Source organism: Pelodiscus sinensis, chromosome 3 (genome assembly GCF_052426305.1).
Source record: "Pelodiscus sinensis isolate ZL-2025 chromosome 3, ASM5242630v1, whole genome shotgun sequence".
NCBI classification, from domain to species: Eukaryota; Metazoa; Chordata; order Testudines; family Trionychidae; genus Pelodiscus; species Pelodiscus sinensis.
The window spans coordinates 110,094,386-110,118,720 of record NC_143054.1 but is presented as its reverse complement, the minus strand read 5'-3'; the positions used below and the strand labels follow the sequence as shown (position 1 = coordinate 110,118,720).

At 42.8% G+C, this 24,335-nt stretch overlaps 1 protein-coding gene across 5 annotated transcripts in view; it reads right to left on the bottom strand.

Moving 5' to 3' along the window:
- Window positions 1–24,335, bottom strand: part of ESR1 (estrogen receptor 1) — a 296,248-nt gene that overhangs the window by 248,250 nt on the left and 23,663 nt on the right. The window contains exons 1-2 of one of the 5 annotated variants that reach the window (XM_025180638.3): window positions 14,213–14,241; window positions 9,954–10,071 (exon numbers count right to left, since the gene is read on the bottom strand). The exons of 2 other annotated variants lie outside the window; for them this stretch is intronic. Coding sequence is in view for 2 of the 3 variants with exons in the window: in XM_089777297.1 (XP_089633423.1) it covers window positions 14,213–14,237 (25 nt within the window). In the remaining variant the exon portion in view is untranslated. Of the gene's footprint in view, window positions 1–9,953; window positions 10,072–14,212; window positions 14,312–24,335 lie in introns of those variants that run through there. 2 more of the 5 variants (XM_089777297.1, XM_075924467.2) reach the window with 2 other exon arrangements.

The window sequence follows — 24,335 nt, the reverse complement described above, 5'->3', positions numbered from 1 at the left end:
CTTAAAAAAAAAGAGTTTCTCTAAGCTAAAAATAGTTTTTATGAAAATGAAGGAATAATAAGGAATGCATTGTTGACAGGAAGACTGTCCAAGAAAATGAGGTGCTAACAAAATAATAAAAATATATTTATTGGTGTCATTAATCCCCAGGTTCTTCAAAAGTTATATATAGAGGAATCACTGCAAACGCCACTGACATGCAGCTATGTCTGGCGCAGAGCACAGCAGCTGTTTAACAGTGCATAGCAGCATGACACAACAGTTTAGGACAAGAAATGAATCCAGGTGAAATGTATTTAATTAAAACTGCAAAGAGAATTTGAGCTGGTACAGTCTAATAATCCAAATTGTACATTGGCCAGGATACTGATATTAAAACTCTTACTCTTGTGTAAAGTGCCATGAGATTTTAAGTGACCATGAGCAGTCAGGATCTCTGTTTTCCTTCTCTTCCAAAAATGGGATATAAAGGCAGGGAAGCAGTATCTATATTAAAAAGAGCCCTTTACACAAAGCCAGAAATCGTCAACAGCAATAGAAATAGAATGATTTATTGGCAGGATAGGGATATTGCCTGGCAGTGATCATAGATAAACACACAGGCAGTAGAGCTGAGTTCTGTAGTATTCTTGGAAGGGGTAAGGGAGTTGCTTAATCTACTATATATTGGAGAGAGTAGTCTGTCTGCGTGTCTGTCTATCAAGAACTCCTAAATGGTGAGAGCTAGGACCACCAAATTCAGCATGCAGCTTTCCTCTTATCATAACTTAAGGTAAAGTAAGGGTTTGGTTGTGCCAGGAAAATGGGATGCATCTGGAATGGGATTGCTTCTCATAAAACCATACAGAAAAGAGACAAAATTACCCCCCTCCCCGACCACGTGGGTCTGCTCCAACCCCAAGCCTCACACCCCTCAGCACCCTTTATGGAGGGCAGGAGGGGATGAAACTGCCCCCCCCACACACACACACACACAATTTATATAGGGATTTTGTTAGCTGTTCCCCTTCATCAGGGAGTGAGGGGAAAGTGCACAGTTTGCTGTATTCCTCACTCTGGCTGGGAAGCTCAGGGAGCAGATGAACCTGGCCCTGCCTCAGCTAGGAGACATACACCCCTCCCTGGTCCAGAAAGACCACGAATGCTTATGGACCAGAGTGCTCAGGAGCCTAATGGTAGGAAGGCCAGCAGCCCGGACAGGGGCAGCAGGACCGGAGCCCCACAAAAATGCTGGGGTCAGGCCAGAGAACCGCAGCAGCCCATGGCAGCACAGGGATGGAGAATCCCAACAGCCTGCAGCAGAGTGGAGCTGGGGAAATCTGGCTGCCTGTGGCAGCACAGGGCCAGGGAACTGTGGCAGCGTGAAGCCAAGGGCTAGAGAATCCCAGCCACCAGCAGCGACCTGAGGCTGGGGCCAGCAAACCCTGGCAGCCAGCGGCAGCGTGAAGCTGAGGAAACCTAGCCACGCCCAGCAGAATGAGGCCAAGGAATTGTGATAACACAGGGCTGGGGGGTGGAAAACCCCAGATGCCCGTGACAGGCCAGGGCTGGGGGACTGGTGGCAGCAGGGCAGACAGCTTGGCTGGGGGCGGGGGCGAGAATAGGGGGGGCCAGAGGCAGAGGGCCGGCTGGCCCAGGGCCATTGACAGGGACAACTCCCTTGGTCTGGAAAAGTGTCTTGTTCAAGACTGGTCAGGTCCCACAGTTGCCAGACCAGGGTGGTCCAACCTGTAGTTATAATAATATAACAAATAATTACATCAGAAACAGATTGCTGTACATAGAGATTAGCCCAAAATCTGAACTCCAACATCACAAATTCATGGTTTATATAAAATGGGACCTGACTGTAAGACATCCTGGTGTTTTGCAAAACAAAATCCCTACTCCCTACTTTGCAAAACCAAATCCAGTTTTGCCCACCTCACTCAAAAGTACAAATCTGACAAACCACAATCACTTACCCTGCAACCCACACAAGCTTTCAGAGAGTGATCAAAATAAACCCATATGCAAGTCACCACTGATATTGGATTTGAAAAATTAAAATACAACTAATAAAGGTTTTCAAAATTGCCTCCATTTGTGTTCTTATGTCTAGCTGCCCTTCTGGAAGTGCTTATTACATATGGGTTGATGATTCAGATAGAGAATAAGACAGCACAGAAACTATCCTTATAAACCTGGCCATGAAATTTGATCTGTTTTGCCAGAGAACTGGAGGACAGTTTGGTAAAAGACCATGCAGAACTATAAAGATCCCAAACCACCACCATTATGTGACTATCCCATGTAATTTAATAGGAATCTACATCACACAAAGAATTACAGTTGCCACCTGAACTGTTTTGACCAGACTGGAGGTTTTTTTCTAGTGCTTTGCTGGTTACTGGTCACAAAATATAATTATTTAGGTTATTTGTGCAGTCATGTCAAAGCTGGACAGACATCATAGCTGACCATCTGGAGCCTGCATGTGCAGCATCCTGAGGCGGACACCAGCCAATGGGGAATTGGAGCTTAAGTCCTGTCCCCAAAACCCTAATTTTGTATAATTTTCTGAAACCTGAGGCCCTCTGCGTGGTTCTTCTCAATTCTGAGACCTGGTCCTGCCTTTCCTGGGAAATAGCCCTCCTCCCTTTCCCCACAGGCTGGCCCCACCTTTCCTAGAACCAGGAGCAGCCCACACTCCAGCCAATGTTAGTGCCTCAGAGGTGGCAACCCTAATAAGATTCCAATATTGTCATTCTGGTGCATGTTTAGATTGTCTGTACAGTCAGTGTCAACAACTACAGGCATCGGTTTTTTTCAACTACCATCTCCAGATACTGTCAGGACCTCAAGCCTGTAAAGGTATGTCTACACTACAAAGTTAATTCGAAATAACAGCCGTTAGTTCGAATTAACTTTGATAGGCTCTACACAGGCAAACCACTAGTTCGAACTAGCGGAGCGCTTAATTCGATCTAGGTAAACCTCATTCTACGAGGACTAACGCCTAGTTCGAATTAAGTAGTTCGAATTAAGGGCTGTGTAGCCACTTAATTCGAACTAGTGGGAGGCTATCCCTCCCCAGCATACCCTGGTGGCCACTCTGAGCACCACCAGGGAAACTCTTCTGCCCCCCTCCTGGTCCCGGAGCCCTTAAAGGGGCACGGGCTGGCTACGGTGCCCGTGCCAGCTGCAAGCCTGCCAGCACCCAGCTAGCAGACCCTGGACCTGGCACGGCACGAGCCAGCCACCCGCTGCCACCTAGCCCTCCGCCTCTTCCCGGGACCAGGCTGGCAGCTCCCAGGAGCCTACCCGGGGCTGCAAGAGGCGGGCGCCCACCTGGTCTAGTACGGAGATCGTGGACCTCATCCACGACCTCCGCGTTAGGCACAGGAAAGTGGCCGTCTAGGGCAGGATCGCTGCCAGCCTGGCCACCCAGAAGCAGGTTTGCATGAAAATCAAGGTGGTCCAGTGAGACCCCCAACCCTGACTCCTGAGCTTAGAATGGCCGTACTGGGTCAGACCAAAGGTCCATCTAGCCCAGTAGCCTGTCTGCCGACAGCGGCCAACACCAGCTACCCCAGAGACTTCCTCGATAGAAGGCAGCAATTGATCCTTCAAGCACGGCAGGCAGAGGAGCCAGTGAGGGCAGTACGTGACCAAGAAGAGAACTGGCAGCATGTAACTTCTAGAAGGGGAAAAAGGCCAGCACGGGATTCCCCCGATGCTATAGAGGTAAGCAATCGCTTTCAAGCTCTCTCCACAGGCTCTGCAGTGCTGGAAGCTCTGGAAGGGACCTCACAAGGTAGAAACCAGAAGGGAGCACCATCTACTGAAAGGCATGGGATGCGTAGTCCTAGGATGGGGGTTCCACGGCCACCACCCCCAAAAGGAAACAACGGGTGGTGGTGGTCGGGGACTCCCTCCTAAGAGGGACTGAGCCATCCCTCTGCCATCCAGACCTGGAATCTCGAGAGGTGTGCTGCTTACCGGGAGCTCGCATTCGGGATGTCACTGAGAGGCTTACCAAGCTGATCAAACCTTCAGATCGCTACCCCTTCCTGCTTCTCCATGTAGGAACTAATGATACGGCCAAGAATGACCTTGAGCGGGTTGCTGCAGATTATGTAGCGCTGGGAAGAAGGATCCAAGAATTTGGAGCGTAAGTGGTGTTCTCGTCCATCCTCCCTGTTGAAGGGAAAGGACTGGGCAGGGATCGTCGAATTGAGGACGTAAATGCGTGGTTGCACAGGTGGTGTCACAGAGAGGGCTTTGGTTTCTTCGACCATGGGACTCTGTTCCGGGCGCAAGGATTGTTAGGAAGAGATGGGATCCACCTAACGAAGAGAGGAAGGAGCATCTTCGCGGGCAGGCTTGCAAACCTAGTGAGGAGGGCTTTAAACTAGGTTCGTCGGGGGACGGTGACCAAAACCCTGAGGGGAGTGGGAAAGTCAGATACCGGGAAGAAATGCATAGAGCAAGGCGCGAGAAAGGAGGTCCCCAGTTTCGAATGGAGAAGATCAACTGGTGACCTGAAGAGTTTGTACACTAATGCGAGAAGCCTAGGCAACAAACAGGAAGAACTGGAGGCCCTGGCCCAGACCAAGAAATATGATTTAATTGGGATAACAGAGACTTGGTGGGATGACTCGCATGACTGGAGCGCTGTCATGGAAGGGTATAGATTGTTCAGGAAGAATAGGCAGGGGAGAAAAGGAGGAGGAGTTGCACTATATGTAAGAGAGCACTATGATTGCTCTGAACTCCAGTATAAAGAGGGAGAAAAACTTGTTGAAAGTCTATGGGTCAGGTTTAAAGGAGCAAACAGCAGTGATGTTGTGGTTGGTGTCTGCTACAGGCCACCGAACCAGGTGGATGAGGTAGATGAGGCTTTCTTTGGACAAATGAGCAAAGCTTCCAGATCGCAGGCCCTGGTTCTCATGGGGGACTTTAATCACCCTGACATCTGTTGGGAAACCAATACGGCAGTACACAGGCAATCCAGGAAGTTTTTGGAGAATGTTGGGGATAACTTCTTGGTACAAGTGCTGAAGGATCCGACCAGGGGCCGGGCACAGCTTGACCTTCTCCTCACAAACAGGGAGGAACTAATAGGGGACGTAGAGGTGGGTGACAACCTGGGAAGCAGTGATCATGAGATGGTAGATTTCAGGATCCTGACCAAAGGAAGGAAAGAGAGTAGTAAAATACACACCTTGGACTTCAAAAAAGCAGATTTTGACTCCCTCAGAGATCTGATGGAAAGAATCCCCTGGGATGTTAACATGAAGGGGAAAGGAGTCCAGGACAGCTGGCAGTATTTTAAAGAAGCCTTATTGAAGGCACAGAAAGAAACCATCCCGACGCGTAGCAAGGGAGGCAAACCTGGTAGGAGATCGGATTGGCTTAAAGGGGAAATCCTTGGTGTATTTAAGCACAAAAAGGAAGCTTACAGAAAGTGGAAACTTGGACAAATGACTAGGGAGGAGTTTAAATGTATAGTTCGAGAATGCCGGGGGGTTATCAGGAATGCGAAAGCGCAAATGGAGTTGCGACTGGCTAAGGATGTGAAGGATAACAAGAAAGGTTTCTACAGGCATGTCAACAAGAAGAAGGTGATCAGAGAGGGTGTACAGTCCCTAACGGATGAAGGAGGTAACCTAGTGACAGATGATGTGGGGAAAGCTGAAGTACTCAATGCTTTCTTTGCCTCTGTATTCACGGACAAGGTCGGCTCCTGGACTTCTGTGCTAAGTGACGCAAGACGGGAAGAAGATGGACAGCCCTTGGTGGGTAAAGAACAGGTTAGGAACTATTTAGAAAAACTAAACGTACACAAATCCATGGGTCCAGACTTAATGCACCCGAGGGTACTGAGGGAAATGGCAAATGTCATTGAGGAGCCTTTGGCCATTATCTTTGAAAAGTCGTGGAGATCGGGTGAAATCCCGGATGATTGGAAAAAGGCAAATGTAGTGCCCATCTTCAAAAAAGGGAAGAAGGACGATCCAGGGAACTATAGGCCGGTCAGTCTTACCTCGGTTCCTGGAAAAATCATGGAAGGGATCCTAAAGGAATCCATTTTGAGACACTTGGATGAGAGGAAAGTGATCAGGAATAGTCAGCATGGATTCACAAAGGGCAAGTCGTGCTTGACCAATCTGACTAGCTTCTATGATGAGGTAACTGGCTCGGTGGACATGGGAAAGTCAGTGGATGTTATATACCTTGACTTTAGCAAGGCTTTTGATACGGTCTCCCACAATATTCTTGCCAGCAAGTTAAGGGAATGTGGATTGGATAAATGGACGGTAAGATGGATAGAAAGATGGCTAGAAGGCCGGGCCCAGCGGGTAGTGATCAACGGTTCGATGTCAGGATGGCGGTCGGTTTCTAGTGGAGTGCCCCAAGGTTCGGTTCTAGGACCGGTTTTGTTCAATATCTTTATTAATGACCTGGATGAGGGGATAGATTGCACCCTCAGCAAGTTTGCAGATGACACTAAGCTAGGGGGAGAGGTAGATACGCTTAAGGGCAGAGATAGGGTCCAGAATGACTTAGACAAATTGGAGGATTGGGCCACCAGAAATCTCATGAGATTCAACAAAGACAAGTGTAGAGTCCTGCACTTGGGACGGAAGAATCCCAAGCATAGTTACAAGCTGGGGACCAACCAGTTAAGTAGTAGTTCTGCAGAAAAGGACCTGGGGGTTACAGTGGATGAGAAGCTAGATATGAGTCAACAGTGTGCCCTTGTAGCCAAGAAGGCTAATGGCATATTAGGATGTATTAAGAGGAGCATTGCCAGAAGATCCAGAGAAGTCATTATTCCCCTTTATTCGGCTTTGGTGAGGCCACATCTGGAGTATTGTGTCCAGTTCTGGGCCCCCCACTACAAAAAGGATGTGGAAGCATTGGAGAGGGTCCAGCGGAGGGCAACCAAAATGATTAGGGGTCTGGAGCATATGACCTACGAGGAGAGGCTGAGGGACTTGGGTCTGTTTAGTCTGCAGAAGCGAAGAGTGAGGGGGGACTTGATAGCAGCCTTCAACTTCCTGAAGGGAGGTTCCAAAGAGGATGGAGAGAGGCTGTTCTCAGTAGTGACAGATGGCAGAACAAGGAGCAATGGTCTCAAGTTGTGGTGGGAGAGATCCAGATTGGATATTAGGAAAAACTATTTTACTAGGAGGGTAGTGAAGCATTGGAATGGGTTACCTAGGGAAGTAGTGGAGTCTCCATCCCTAAAGGTGTTTAAGTCTCGGCTTGACAAAGCCCTGGCCGGGTTGATTTAGATGGGATTGGTCCTGCCTAGAGCGGGGGGCTGGACTTGATGACCTTCTGAGGTCTCTTCCAGTTCTATGATTCTATGATAAGGGGATGGTTGGATGAAATAACATGATCTTGGTAACTAATTGACCATTCATTATCAGTTGGAAATAGGTCAATGGAGGGATGATAGGAGTTGCTATAGGGAACTTTCTGGGTGTCTGGCTGGTGAGTCTTCTAATCCGAACTAGCTGTACTCCTCGTGGAATGAGGAGTACAGCTAGTTCGGATTAGGAAGCCTAATCCGAACTAGCTACTCCGTGCCGCGTGTAGCCGCGCGGCACGGGGTTCGAACTGCCAGCATTTAAAAATGGCGCCGGCTGGCTTTATGCAAATGAAGCCCGGGAAATTCAAATCCCGGGCTTCATTTGCAATTGCGGTATGACTACATTACCCTCCTATTTCGAATTAGGAGGGTAGTGTAGACATACCCTCACAGAGTTTCTTCTTCAGGCGATCCTTCCACTTCTCAGGCAATGGTGAATCTCCAAAGTCAAACATTGCTAGATCTATAGTTGGAACTTGAGTTTCACACTGGGGTCTCACAATTGATTCGTGCTCAAAGAGGTTTGCTATCTTTTGCCCTCGATTCACACAATATCATGACTTGTTTCATTAGCAATCAGTGCAGTGATCTTGTCCTGTGGGCCATGCCAGTATCACCATTGTCGGTGATGACAATTCCTTCTAGGGCGGCCACTACGGCTCCGGTGCCTTCAGTCCTACCCACCATGGCACCCACGGCGACACCGATGGGGGCACCACCTCTGGGGCAGTTGGACTCTGTAGTTCCACACCCGCAACCAGCACCGACCTCAGCACTGCAGTCCACGTGCACTGTGTCGGTGCCACAGTCAGGCCCAAAGCCTGTCTTTCCGGCACCGGCACCAGTACGACCTCTTTGCACGCACGTGGGCAAGCCAGAATCCATGGCCAGGTTTGCCCTCCCTGATAGCAACAGGACACTCATCATTGGTGCCACCCAGGCCCGAGTCTGATTACTCTTCAGATTCAGATGTGGGCTCTTTCAGATCGGGGTCCTCGAGGGCTTCGTCACACCATAGATCCCTTTCCCGGCATCGGCGTGATAGTTCGCACGTGCAACAGACTTGGCCACCTCAGCCGCATTGGCCTTTTTGGATGCCATGGGCATACCATCAGTGGCAAGGGCCTGTGCCCCCCTCCGCAGTGTCTAGTGTCTCTGGGCACCGAGCACCCCCATCGGCATCGCTGTCATGACCCCCTCCCTTGGTTCAGAGGACTGCTACTATAGATGCCGCTAGAGACCTGCAGGCTTCAGTGCCAGAGCCACTTCTGCCCACGGCGGTGCCTGTCCAGTCAGCCCCTCAACCGGGCCCTACGCTAGATCCAGTGCCGATTCAGGAGTCATCTCCTGATGAGGCCTTAGCGGATCCCACACTGGCGATTCCTCCCCCCCCCCCACCCCCCCTTTGTCGGAGCATCTCCTTATTTACTGGCCTAGTCTACCAAGTAATGAAACAAAGACCAAAAAAGAAAAAGCACATGAAACCAACATTTGAAACGTAAGGGTATGTCTGCACTGCAGTCAGGAGATAGGGTGACAGCACATATAGAGATACCTGAGCTTGTTTGCTCTACCTAGAATAAAACTAGTTCCAGAAACAATAGCAGTGAAGTGATGGCAGCACAGGTGACTATACAGGCTAACCCTACCCATTCAGGATCTTGGTTGCACACTCAAGGCCAGATCAGCAGATAGGCAAACCAGGGCCTAGGTCTACCATCTTTCTAATCACAAAAAAAGAATACTCCTGTCCCACCCCTTCTCCAAAGTCCTATCCCCACATATCGCTGCTCACTCTCCCACACTCTCACTTACTTGCTCATTGTCACCAGGGTGGAGCAGGAGGCATGGGAGGAGGTAAAGTCTCTGGCTATGGAAATTCGTGGAAGAGCCGGTTTGGCTTGGCCACCCCCCTTTCACAACTGGCCCAAACTTGGCTAGTGCCACAATCCCAAACACCAAGTTACAAAACCACTCACTCAAGTTTGTCCCAGCTACTACTTCCATCATAATAAAGGGGTGACTGTTGCAAACCTGAGCAAGACATGTTAAAATCAGCTGCATAGAATTGCTTTAGAAGGTAGGGACCCAGTTGAGTATGTTTGCATAGGCCCCAATCGTGGAGTAATCAGTGCTGTTGTTACCTGAACTAGCAAAATTAAAGCTAGCCCAGGTATGTCTGCACATGCTTCTATCATACCTCCTGCATGCACTGTAAGTATATTGTAAGAAATGACGAATGCAGTTAATTAGACTTAACTAAATTCAGCATATTGTATGATGGGAAAAAATAGTACTTTTGGATACCAAGTAATCAAAAGGCCACACCACTCATGTCATTATATATAGCAGGTGTAACACCACTTCATAAGCAAATTAAATTGCAAATGTATCCTGTACATTTAGCAAATATTTAATATCACATAGTCTGATTTAAAATCCTGCAGACAATACAGCAAGCTTTCCTCTCCTCCTTAAACTAGCTAGTTGAGTGCTAACAAATAGCTAACAGAGATAATGATGTCTTAGTAGGTGTTAATTTTACCCCAAACAATAAGAATTATTACAATTTACAGCTTTAAAAACTGACCAAGGAGGATTGGATGCACCAGGATTGAAGTTGAGTGTGAACTTCCATCTGGAAAGAAGCCCTGTATGAACTCCTATCACGTTTTGCCAAGGGCGTTGTCACCGCAAAAGAAGCCAGACTGAAAGAATTCAGTCAAAAGAGATAGTCAAGTTCAGTACATATTTGTAAACTTTACCTCTCTATTACTAATAAACGACAATATAAGGCCCTGATTCAGACATAAATTTAAATATATAGTTCACTTTAAGTAGGTACTTACATCTCATTGAAATCAATGTGTCTTGGCAGAATCAAAACCCAGATTATTAAGGCAGAAAAACATGGGAAATTTAAATAGCTTTCCCAAAGGAAATTTTAGTGTAAACTATTCTGTATCCTTTTTCCATTTAAAATTGATATTAATGTATTGCTATCTGTTAATGCTTATGTGAAGCAAGTTAAACAAGCCTCCTGTATTTTCATGCTTTGGTGTTTCCATTTGAAGTGAAGATAGATTTACTTTGATTTTACTTGTCACTAGTTTTGCTGCTTGTTTATTTATACCTGCCAAACTGTTGCACATTTGTCTCCCCATTTCACATGCCCAATGGATTGTCCTGTAGAGAACAAAATTATAGCATAATGTATTTCTTTTGCTTTATCATGTCCCTCTAGCCAGTAATGGCCACTCTGAGAAGTGCTTCCTCTATTCCTTTCCTAGCTCTCAGTGTTTCTTCTGCTAGCTCCTGCAGTCCTTGTTTCATGCATGTTCCTTGCTGCAATAAGCGATTATATTCAAATACGGTACCATGGCAGCATGCATGAAGTGTGTGTGTAGGTTGATTGTCTTGCCCCACTTTTTCTGCTCACCCTCTGCCTATAAAGGACCAATCTCAACCACAATCCTTTCTCCCCCTGTATATCTTTATATTCTCTCTGGTCCCCCGTCTCTTTCCTCTCCCCACCATCTTGACTGTCTTCTGAGAATGGTGCATGTTACTGTTCAGAGACAGCTGGACACCTATTCCTTTCTATGAGCTGCCTCTGTTCGCAGCCCTGGGTGGCACAGCAGGGCTGAGGGACTCAGTAGCAATGGGAAGGGATAGGCAAGAGAAACTGGTTGCCTCAGCAGAAGCCCAGAAGTACTCTCTAGTAGCCAGGAGGAGGAGCTGAAGGAACACTTTGCTCATTATCTGCTGCACTGCTTATAAGTGACATCTCGGCTGGCTGGAGTGAGACAGTATCAGCATAGATACCTGTGATGTTCATTCCACATGAGTGGCATTTTTCAAGTTTAAGTGAGGTGAAACCAAGAACAGAGGACAGAACATGAGGGAAAGGAAAATATTTTAGAGTTCATGCACACGTCACCTGATCCTACTCCCACTGAATTTATGGTATGGTCTAATCTCACAGCTGCAATTTTTTTTTTTGTCTGTTTGTTTTCTAATGAAATTTTAAGTAACAGTGGAGGAGAATGGATAAGTAGCAAAGAAATTAAAATAGCAGAAAACAAGGAAGCAAGACATAAATGATAACAGATCCTCCAATTACTTACCTTTTATTTGTGATTTGTATACTGCATTATATTGCTGTTTCATGGGGAAATTGCCATATTTCTTTTAATTTGGGGGCAGGCAAGAAAGTGCTGAGATTCCACTGGGCTGAATAAGTAGAGCCATAATATTGTATAGCTGCTAATGGGACTTGTCTCGCTATTCTGGGCATGTTAATGTTAGGCCCCTGCTATGGTAAGAGCTGACACCTCCTAGAACAGGGCTACTCAACTTTGGAAGCCCCGGGGGCCACATGCTGAGGGCCACAACTTAAGTGTGGCTGTATATACATGCAAATATATATGCAAATATATGCAAATAGCTCCTTTCACACTGATGAGCATGAATACAAAGATTAAGGTAATACTACACAATGCACAGGCCCCATTTGAGTCAGTTCTGCTGATATTAATAAAATGCAATATTTACCTGATTTCCACCCATATGACAGCACTTTTAATGAGCAATGACAGTCCAGGAATTTAACTGCTAAAACACATATCAACAGAAGACCATTATATTGACTACTTTTTTGTTTTGGCTCCCATCCATTGGCCACGTATTGAGCCCCACGTAAACCCAAACTGTGCCAGACAGCACAAACAAATGGGCTTCAGGCCGCATGTGGCCTGCAGGCTGCGTGTTGAGTAGCCCTGTCCTACAAAATGCAGATCATCCTCAGTTCCTATGGAAGTCAGTGGGAGTTAAGGGCACTGAACACCAGGGAGGAATTGCTCAGGATCTTGAAGGAACAGTTTGATTTGGTTAAATACAATTAGAAATATATTTTAAAATTTTATGAACAGACATAGTTGCTTAAATGGCAAAAACTGAATACATTCCCCTTCCCAGCCTGTTCAACTTTGACACAAAGGTGTTACAATAAATTACAATTGTTCCTGACTTCGCACTCAAAATATTAGTAACTTTGCTTCCTGATGTTCACTCAAATAGTCTGTTTTGATTTTGTTTTCATTTCTGAATATCATGCACTAGCACGTGGCTGTTGTATTTGGGTTCTCAACACCACAGAGTGGAATATTTAAATAGAACAGATATCTGAATACATTGCTATCTTTCATCACATATATTGAAATGAAGGGCTGGATTAAAAAGGCAATGTTCCTCACCTATTTTTTTCCTTATTCTAAAACCTTCCATTTGTGTATGATGTCTGCTTTGTAGCTTTTGACAAGAACTCTAGTTGATCCCTTTTTCTTTACTATCTTGATGTTTCCATTTAGATTTATAAAATTTTGGGTTTATTGTTTTGGATCTTAATAAAACACCATATAAAACAACCTCTTTTCATTTAAATTTAAACAATGAGAAAATTCTATTCATATTAAGTCTGAGAATTTTCATCTTAAAAAAGAAAAAAAAATCCAAAAATTATGAGACAAACAGCCAGTTAAACAGAACTAAAATGTACAGAGACACGTTTTCTGCAGTACAGTATAGAAAAAATACTAAGAGATATGTTCATGCTTCTTATCTCTTTTCTTCTGTGAAACTGGTTCATTACATTTACTTGAGAGATGCCTTATGATTAAGTATATATCACAGCTATGCAAAAATAAATACATAAATAAAGTAACAGAAGCTCTCATGGAGGCCTTTTACCTAAAAGGGCTGCAACATGGGATGGGGCCTGATATAAAGCCCACTGAAGTCAATAAAAAGATGCCAGTTAACTTCAGTGGGTGTTGGATCAGGCTCTCACTACCAAGTTTACCTTCAAATTCTATGCAAAACCTGAAACTAATTTTCAAAATGAAAATAGTCCTTCAAAGATTATCTGTAAACTTCAAAAAGTGTGTTGAAATAATAAAGTAGTCACAGCAAAATGCTATATACATATGTGCCATGCGGGAAAACAAATATGTATCATCTCAGAAAAAAAAGTTCACAATGTGAAAAGAAGGCTCAAAATAATTAAGAGATAGTCTTTGCTTATTAAGCTGTTAATTTTGTGCCAGAAATCCTATTAAAGGAAAAGCTGGTACTCAGATAAAGACCCTCTGTTTGAGAACGGGTTAAAGAATGTACCCATAATTGAAAAGAAAGAGAAAAATATTGTTATATTTACTATTTAAATATCATATCCTGTAAATAGATTTCAGCATCTATTAGGATCAAAATGTAATATTTACATTCATTAAAGGGTACAATGTAGCCTTTGTGATTCATGAAAGTAATAAATTCATCACCCACGAAAGATGCTGTATTCCTTCTCTTTATAGATATCTACAGTATTGTGTCTTTGAAATGAATTTATTGAACCTTTTAATTATTCAGTTTAATGCAACTGGTTGAGACAGGCTCAAGAGAGCTAATAATTTCATTTATAACTGTTCTCCTAGCTGATCAGTTTTGGCTGAAAGACTCATGTGACTATGTCTGGAGCTTGAGCACAGGGTAATTTTTAGGCTATGGCAGATTTAATGCTAAATAATACTGAATAAGAGATTTTCACTGTACACTTATTCCATACTTAATGACAACATTTGGAATGCATTCCCTTGTTTTTTGCTGCTTTTTGCTGGACACGGAAAACAAAGAGACAGTAAATAAAATTGACGTTAGAAAAAGAGTTACAATAATACTTGTAAGCATTCCCATGGGCACCATGAGGTGTGCGCAGCAATGTTTTGAGTAAAAACAACATGTAAAAGTGAGCATGAGGGAAAGAAACTGAAAAAACTGAGAGCTATTTTCACTTACATTTATCCAAGAAGGCTGTTGGCATTACTTCTGGAGTGCTGTAATTGGCTGAGAAGGTCACATGACCCCCCTGAACTAAAATAGAAACTCTTCGGTAGAGGGAAACTGAAGCAGCAACAGGTCTGAGACAAAATACATGTTAAATTATATAGCACACATATTTCAGACTGGAGTGTTTAATTTCTAGGGAAAGTACAGTAAACTTCCGATAATCCGTCCGACCCAGGGGGTGCCAGATTATCAGCTATGCCGGACTATCGGAAGGGGGGGCTATGAGGGGTTTAGGGTGGGGTGGGGGGGATGCCACCCCAGACCCCTCATAGCCCCCCCTTCTAATAGTCCGGCTCTGCCCCAGGCGTCCCCAATTCAGCCGCTGCTGGTCAGTTTCAGCAGCAGCTGAATTGGGACACCTGCAGCAGAGCAGCTAGGGTGCTGCCGGGTTGGTCCGGTAGCACTGCCCCTTGGCGCTGCAAGATCAACCCGGCAGCACCTCAGTTGCTCTTGGGGTCATCTGGGGCTGAGCAGCTGGGGTGCTGCCAGGTTGGTTCCACAGCACCAAGGGGTGGCGCTACTGGACCAACCCAGCAACACCCCAGATGCTCTGCCCTAGGCGTCCCCAAGTCAGCCGTCGCTGAAACTAACAAGCGACTGACTCCGGGAAGCCCGAGGCAGAGCTGCTCTGCCCCTGGCTTCCTGGAGTCAGCCGCTGGTCAGTTTCAGCAGCAGCTGAATCGGGGATAGCTGGCGTGCTGCTGGGTTGGTCCCGCAGCGCTGAGGGGCAGCACTACAGGACCTACTGGCAGCACTCCAGCTGCTCTGCCCCCGGCTTCCCTGATTCAGCCGCTGGTCAGCTTCAGTAGCGGCTGAATCAGGGAAGCCAGGGGCAGAGCAGCTCCAATGGTCCGGCTGCCTGGAGCACTTCCGGGTTCCTGATGGTGCCGGACCATCAGGAGTGCCAGACCATCAGATGCCGGACCAATGGAGTTTTACTGTATTGTCCATTGGTTTGAAAAGGTGATCTCCAGTAGGCCAGATTACCCTTAGACTATGACTTTGATATTCCCAATATCACTCTTCTTTTCAACCCATGGGGGAAACAGTTTTCTACTATAAATTTCAGCTCACATCAGTGTATAATTGCAACTAGTGATCGCATTAACAATTTTTAAAAAATTACCAAGATCTTTTTAAAAATAGGATCTGGTTAATTTAAACACCAAAAAAGCTTCTACTATTCTAGCTGTTTTCATTCTCTGTCTAAGGTTTTATTAACTCAGTCATATTTCTGGTATCGAAAAAGGAAGTCATAAGAAAAATAAGTATTTTCTTGAGGTAATTGACTGCACTATACAACATATGCAGCAGAGCAGTCCAGTTTTCACATTCTTTCATAAGTAAAACTTATGGTTACAAAACTACAAATTACTAAAACATGTGCCATAAATCTGCAAGTTATAAATAAAGATAAAGTGCAAAAGATCCCAAACTAACAAACTGTACTGATTCCTAACAGCTAAATGCAGATTACTTATTTTGATAAAACACTGTCTGATTTCAAGGTTAATGCTTAATTGCAACATTCAAAAAAGCAGCTTTTCCAGACACTTCATTTGAAAAGATTTAGGCAGATAATGCAATGACACAGTAGTATGAATTACTACAAATCACCTAGGTAACTTTCACATCAGGAAACTTCTTTACAATTTACTCAGGTTTCTTGCTGAGTTTTTTAGACTGATGCAGCTTCAACTTGATAAATTTCCAAGTGTCTTTTTTGTTTTATATTTCAGCCATTTATATTACTGAAGGGAGGAGGGACCCTGAGGGATACACAAAGCAAGAATGTGTAGGGGAGGGTGATCAAGCTGCCAGGGATGTCTGCTATGCTACGATGACAGGACAAGGGCAGGGGAGGATTTATTGTTTCACTGGAAAGTTCTTCACTGGGATGACCCTCACCTGACAGTTCCAAGGAAAAATATTGAAACTCCAAGCCTTTAAAAGTAAATATCCAGACAGGCTTTGGGACCAAGTAGATACGAGGAACACAAACTTTGCTCAGAGAGCCACAGAAGGAGGAAAGAGGAGGAGAGGAGCAGTAAATTAGGCTAGCCTCCCTTGCTACAGTAATATAAAATGAAATTTGCTTGAACTGTATGATCTCAGAGGAAAATTTTTAAAAATTCTATATAGATGCATCAAAGAACTAATTAGACATCTATTCTGACAATGAGAGGGTAGGGTTGGCTGGTTTTGTTTTATTTTCGGCTAACGTTTTGTAAACTACTGTAGGCCAGATTCTGATACTTTATATTAAGTAGGATTTTACTCCACTAGACATCCCCATTGCTTAGGATGAGAATTTTTATGGATTCTTATCCATGAATACAGATATCATAAACTGGTACTTTCTAATGTCACTTAAGTGAGCTCCACTTTTACCAACTCTTTACTCATAAGTATTTGAAAGGAAAAATGTGGACATTCGCTATAGGGACAGGAATAGAAGAATGTGTTTACTTCAAAAAGAATCTTCTCAAACTTCTTTGGTCTAATTTTTTCATGCCAAAACATTTTTTTCTTTATTATGAGTCAAATAAGACTATGAAAGTGTTTGTTATTATTCTGTCATGCAAAGATACCGATCACTGTCCTATCGGAGTAAACACCTAACCCTGCATCACAGAAGTCAATGGGAGTTCTCTGTTGACTTCAATAGGAGCAGGATTGGGCCCTAGCATTCCAAATAAGAGGGAGACCAACCCAGTATACTTCCCTAAGATTGAGAGGAATCTGATCAATCAGCTAAAAGCCCACCCCATGTACTATTATTAAATAAGGCCCAGACAAAAAAGGGAGCATCCTGAAGCTCTTTTTATACATGGCAAGGTTCATGTTTAACCATATTTCTGAAGAGAATGGGCAGCAAAAGTGCAGGCCCTCTGCTGGAAATGTCCTGTTACTAGTTTCCAGAAGCTTCATTCCTGGAACATGGAGTTACAGAATTCCAGAATGCATGCTGTGCTGTGGCTTTCAGATGATGAAGGCATCCTACAGGCTGTCTGAGTGAGCCTAGATGAATTAGGACTTTGTCGGTAGGAACTAGTGCCCTATAATTTCACATGAAAGTCAATGAAGAACCAGTCCAGAGAACAGAAATCAGGGATGATGTGTTCTTTTTGACAGACCCCAATCAAAAGATGGGTGGCTGCCTTCTAGATTACTACCGACCTTCTTAATGACTTTCACAAATAGTCTCTGGTAGTGTCTGCTAGAATTGTCTAACCAAGAAGTTACAAACATGTGGCTTATTGAGGCAAGAGCCATACTAACAAGAAAATATGTGACTGGTGAATAAAACAACAGATCCTAAGAGTGTAGACTAATTCAGCGATAGCTGGTCAGATTACTTCATCTGAAGGAATGATTATATTGTCCTCAAAGTCTTTCCTCTTGCTAATCAGCATCTCCTTCTAATTCTTCAGGTTAAGCTGTTCTTAGTTGACTTTCATGAAGTCTCTGACTTGTAATTGTGATGATGGAGAGAGCAGTGTCTGGCTCTGAGAAGAGCTGTGTGTGACAGAACTCAAACTTACCAATATAGTACCGACAGCTGACATCACGCGAAGAAGTCAGTCCTCACCACACTCTGCAACTGATCTAGAAAAGTTTAAGTGGAACCTCTCTCAGGAGATTCTAATTTCCCCTTCCAAATCATACTCACTATTATTTCAGAAACATCTCATGATCAAAGGCACATCTTGATGGTGACATTAGAGACTCAAATTTCCCACCTTTAACTTTTCAGCAGTGTCATCTGCCTACATTGGTGCAATTCCCAAAATGCATCACAGTAGCATGCTGAGGAATGCTAGAATATACCACTCCAATGTTAGTGTCATAGAAATCTAATTATAGCAATAAGAGAGTCAATCTTTGGAGGAAACATAGTCAAGAAAGGAAGCAGGGACAGGACTTGGAAGGTAAGGAGAGAAATATGTTCTTGAAGCGATAAGTGGAAAGGCACGGATGGTTGCTATTTGACCTGCCCTAATAATAAGTTCCATATTTTAAAATGTATTTAATAGGTAGTTGATTGACAGTATGTATCATTTAAATATAGTGCACAACTCGTAGGAGAAGAGGTGTAAGGGCCTTGAAAGTTATTTATATTCTGGCTGATTGGCTTAGTCCTCAAGCTAGTTGTCCCTGGGTAGTTTTTTCAAGTCTGGTATAGGATTTACACTTATCCCCAAACATCTGATTATATGAAGAGAATCTTTCCCAAGGCAAAAATCAATAAAACAATAAAATATTTTCAAGCCGCAAAGCAGCAAAGTTGGCTATTCCCTGACTGTTTTTAAATGCAATATTCTGATCACTCCCTGTTTACTAGATAGATAGATAGATAGATAGATAGATAGATAGATAGATAGATAGATAGATAGATAGATAGATAGATAGATATTCCTCACCACCAACACCCCAAAACCTAAATCATATCACTATGATTATGTTCCCAAATAAAGCAAAGTCCCTTAAAAATAGCAAAATTAGGTCAAAAGTATATCTAGAAAGAGTAATACTATATTATTAATGTAGATTAATTCAGTCTTACTTAACAATAGAATGGCCAATAACAATAACAAAAGGCTATTAAGTATTTCAGCTAATTATAATGGAATAAAACAGTCATGCTTATCCTGATTTGATTCAGAAAAGACATTCAATAGAGTGTTCTAAGTTTTTCTTTTTCAACTTAGATCGTGGATAAATGTATTTTTCCAACAACCAAAGGGAAAAAACAATTATGAACCAAATACAACCTAGGGTGCATCTACACAGCACCCTAAACTCGAAATAAGCTACACAATTTGTGCTACTCAAATTGCATATCTTATTTCAATTGAATTTTGAAATAGCTTATTTTGAAATTTGGCGTGACTACATAGGGCCAAATTTGAAAATAAAATGCTATTTCAACACATCTCTTAACCCTCATGGAATGAGAGTTACAGGGATGCCAGAATAGTGTACCCCTTATTTCAAAAAATATTTCAAAAAAATGGGAGAGTTTAAAAGACGCAACATAGTTGTTTCGGTATTCCGATAGACCCACTGTCTAGACGAACCCCTAAACTGTTAAAATTAAAAAGATGAGACAAACAGGACTGTATTCTTTCACCTCTCTTACATATAACAGTAATCAAACCAATAACTGTCTGCATAGCCATTTGAACAAACTATAATATATCTGGTGTCAAACTTGGTCTCTGTGAACATAACGATAAGCCTGTGTACAGGTGACCACCTAATTTATTTAAATTCATTCCAAATATTTCCCTTTGGATTTCCTAAAATAAGATGGCAACACATATGACTTAAAATTAATGTACATAAATGCAAAACTATTCTCATAGAGCCACTATTGTGGAAAACTAGGGTTGCCAGATAGTTTCACAAAAAATACACAGAAGGAAAAATTGGTTGCACAAAAAACAAACAAAAAGTTGTTGAGCAAAAACAAAAAAGCACAAAAAAAAAAGAGTCACGGTCCCTTTATATCCCCACGCACTCCTACATTTCCCCTACCTCCGCCAGATGCAGCAGGGGAAGAATGTCCCAAGTGGCCTTCTATCCAAGAAAAAACAGAAAATACCGGACATTTTACATGTCCAGTATTTTCTGGGTTTTTTTTACCAGACACATGCCGCAAATACTGTGCTGTCTAGTCCAATACCGGACACCTGGCAACCCTATAAAAACACAACTCTCAATTCTCAATATAAGTGGTCATCCAATGGATTTGGATGTCTACCACTGGATATAAGAAGATATGCATAATTTTGAAAAATAATCTTCCATCCCTCCTAGCCCTGGTCTATAATGGGGGACTTCTTTCGAAACAACTACCCTTATTTTGAAATAACAAGCAGAGAATCCACACTACTAAGGGGCTGGTTATTTCAAAATAATAACTCCTACTTTCCATAAGGAATAACGCTTATTTTGGAATAGTTACTTTGAAATAAAAGTAGTATGAGCGCTCCACTACTGCTATTTTGACATAACTTACTCCCTAGATATTCAGAGTAGCCGAGTTAGTCTGTGCAGGATAAACTTAAGAAACAACAAATAGTCTGGTAGCACTTTAAAGACTAACAAAACATGTAGATGGTATCATGAGCTTTCGTGGACACAACCCACTTCTTCAGATTACCGGTCATCTGAAGAAGTGGGCTGTGCCCACGAAAGCTCATGATACCATCTGCATGTTTTGTTAGTCTATAAAGTGCTACCAGACTATTTGTTGTTTTTTAAGTTGCTCCCTACAGTCATTCAAAGTAATTACTGCCCAGCACTTGCTGGGGCTCTAAGTCGAGGCAGTACATCCTCAATAAGGGAGCCATTTTTAATGTAGCAATTTTTAATGTAACTTCAACTTTCTGAATTAAGTTTATTTCAGCAGACTCTGGAAATGCAATGCAGTTTGTAATGGAAATTTTACTGCTGTAAGAATGGGAGAATCAAGCCCTTTATTCAAAAGAAACTATTCAGGTTACTTCTCTGTCCAGCCAGAAAATACAGCCCAGCAGTTAATGCTCAGAATTAATTAATAAATTAAAAATCGATAACCAAAATTTATTCTCTAATATGTTCAGCAAAAAGCAACAAGCAATCACACAATAATGAAAAAGAGACCTAGATATTTAAACTGAGGAATCTGGTGAGTAGCACTCAGATTTTTACATATAAATCTCAATTTGCATTAGATTTGCTCAAGTAAAAGGCCTTATTACTGACAAATTATATTATTGTCTGGTTATTACTAATAGACTATAGGTTCTACCCAATATATCATAATGCCACTCAATAAGAGTCACATTTCCTCAATTATTTAATCATTCAGAATTTTTTTAACTCCAATTCAAAAATTCTATCCTGCTGCAAATGGGAAAATCATACAACTCACTTCCATGTTATGACTTCTGGACATTAAAGCTCTGATCCAGCCAGCCAAACCACTGGAAAGACTATCAGTGACTTCAGTGGCCTTTAGTTCAGATTTATATGAATGGCCTCAAGGTATCATGAGATTATTAATAAATTAATAAATGTTTTGTGTTTGCTAAGTGGAACTTACATATACTATAAAACAATAACAGAATAAACTATGATTAGCAGACCTGCAGTATCTTACCCCACTATATCCTGTTCATAATAGCCAACACATTTCCCAGGTCCATGGCAAGCACCTGACAGAGAGAACTCCTAATATAGGTCCTTGGCTTTCTCTAGTTGAAGTAAATGGAATTTTGTCATTATCTTCCACCGAAGCACAATCAAGCATACAATTATAAAAATGTTTTCTTTACACTAAAGGGACATCAAGAAAATAAATTCACATTGATTTAGTTGATATAGTAAATTACTTAATCACTTGTGGACAAATCCTAGGTCTTCATTTTCAAAGTCACTCGTAATTTGTGGCACTTCAATCTTTGGTTATCCAAATTGAAACTTGTTAAAGGGAACTAATTTTCTGAAAGCGATGAACAGATGCCCTTAGAAAATCAAGCCTTTAGGGGATATAAAAAAAATGGAGGTACCCTACAGTGCTAGTCATTTTTTAACATATAAGCTATCAAATAGGAAGTTTGATAGAATTAAATAGTTATGTAGAAACTATTCTTAAAACCTGAGATTTTAATAGTAAATCACTTCCTTTTCTTAGAAATTTTAAATTAACCCATAACATTTAGTAGGGAAGGATAGTGTTCTATAGCAGGAATACAATTGATTTTTTAACAATCGTTTTAGAGATATTTAGGGGACCAGAAAGGTCAGCACTCAACAGCAACCGCAATAAGGGAATTTAGGTGATGTAAAACAGAAGCAAGAGGGAGGGTGTAAAAATGTGGAATGGAGAGAAACATTAAGGGGGAGGAAACAGAGGTGTTCCAAAGGTAAAAGAAACTGAGGAGAAGATGGAAGTTTGCAGGGACTGAGCAACAGGCTTCTGCACAGCTCTTGCCTCATGCCATGTGTTCGTTCATTACACTGTTCACTATGCAATCATTTTAGCAACTCAGTAGTTCACAAAACAGCCCTTCGTAGCCATGCTCTTTAAGAGCTCTATAAGAAAAACCCTTTGTAAACACATTGCATCTGTTAAGCATGTGCTTTATTAAACCTGGCCTCATCAAAGCTGTTTTCATAATACTCAAAACCAAGTATTCTTATCAAGAGCTCTTTTTTATCCAAATTTTAACTTTCTGCCCTCAGAATTTCCTCTGCAGTGCTATTCAGAAGTTACACACATTTTATTATAATGAGATAATGGATTTTTATACTCTAATGGTATAAAATTGTTGAACCAGTTTTTCCTCCAACATCCCAGAAAAAATAAAACAAAATTCATCTTTGGGCAGAGATCAAGCATAGCACTGAAAGTTTTGTGTAACTGAAAAAAGAAGAATGGAATAGAACCTTAACTAGAGCAGCTACCACATTGCCTGGTGAAATAATAACCGTGACATTAACCAGCACAAGTCAGGCAATTCAAAAGTAACACTGACACTTCACCATTAACACAAGCATCTGTGATTTTTCCATTGCCTTCTAAATTAAGGTCACTGCCATCCTTCAATTTTAACCTCTTGCCCTTTTTGTAGTGATGTCACAACTTAATTATTTAAGTTCAGTGAGATCAATCTTGTAGCCATTCCACACACAGAAATCCTACAGAAGTCATGGGGGAGATTATGTGCAGAGTGCCCAAGGTTTTGGCATTTCATACTGCAGTATGTACACTATTCCCAGTGTAATGTTACACAGTCCAGTGTGATGTATTTTAAGAAGATGATACTTGCAGGATATGGTTCTCTTATACACTTACTAAACAAAATAAAAACTCTTACAGACCCAAAAGAATAGTACAACATAAGCCCCAGAATCTGTGACTATGGGATGGAATCCTATAGAAAGAAACACAGTCATTATTAATATCCATGGTCAGTACGTTTTAATGGTAATTAGTTTTCTTTAGCCTTACCAGCATTAATATTTTAAAACATTAATTTGCAAACATTCTCTAGATTTTGTTTTTCATACATTTCTTTTGAAGTAAGAAAGGACAAGGCAGTTTGGAAAGAAAAGAATTAACCGATACAGCCCTTTTGCCGAAACACAGAAGATTTGGCGTAAGAATGTTAAGAGGTAGGAAACTGGATAATCTTGTAGTTGACAAAATTTGTATCAACTGCCCTGTTAGGGTATGTCTACACTATCCCCCTAGTTCGAACTAGGGGGGGTAATGTAGTCATACGGAGTTGCAAATGAAGCCCGGGATTTGAATTTCCCGGGCTTCATTTGCATAAAGCCGGCCGGCGCCATTTTTAAATGCCGGCTAGGTCGGACCCCGTGCCGCGCGGCTACACACGGCACAGGGTCTGACCTAGCCGGCATTTAAAAATGGCGCCGGCCAGCTTTATGCAAATGAAGCCCGGGAAATTCAAATCCCGGGCTTCATTTGCAACTCCGTATGACTACATTACCCCCCCTTGTTCGAACTAGGGGGGTAGTGTAGACATACCCTTAGTTGATAAGGGAAGGCGCTATTCCTGCTGCGGCTCTGCTGTTTAAATATAGTAAGAGCCAGGTGCGCAGGCAGTCTCTGCAGGCACTGCAGAACCACAGTGCGGGTAGCTCCTGGACCCAGCACAAGCAGGAACTGAGCCAGACTTGCTCTGTCCTGGCTCATGCCGGATCCAGCAGCCCTTATCCGGGGGGGTCCTGCAAAAAGGGGCCCATGCTGGAGCAAGGGTGGTCAAGCAGCATAACAGAGATGGTACTGGGAGAAACCAGCTTTTAAGCCGGCTCCCCCCAGCACCAGCTCCTGCTTCCCTCCCCCTCTCCCCCCGCTGCCTCTGATATAGAGGCAGCAAGAGGGCAAGCGAATAGTCGACTCTGCTATCTGATAAGCCTAGGCTTATTGGGTGGTTGACCAATTGACTATTCTTTTACATCCCTAATTTGGAGCTTGCAAAAGTGGATTTATTTATTGCTATTTTTCCACAGTCATGTACTAAATGAACCTGGCCTTCCCAGATAAAAATAATAA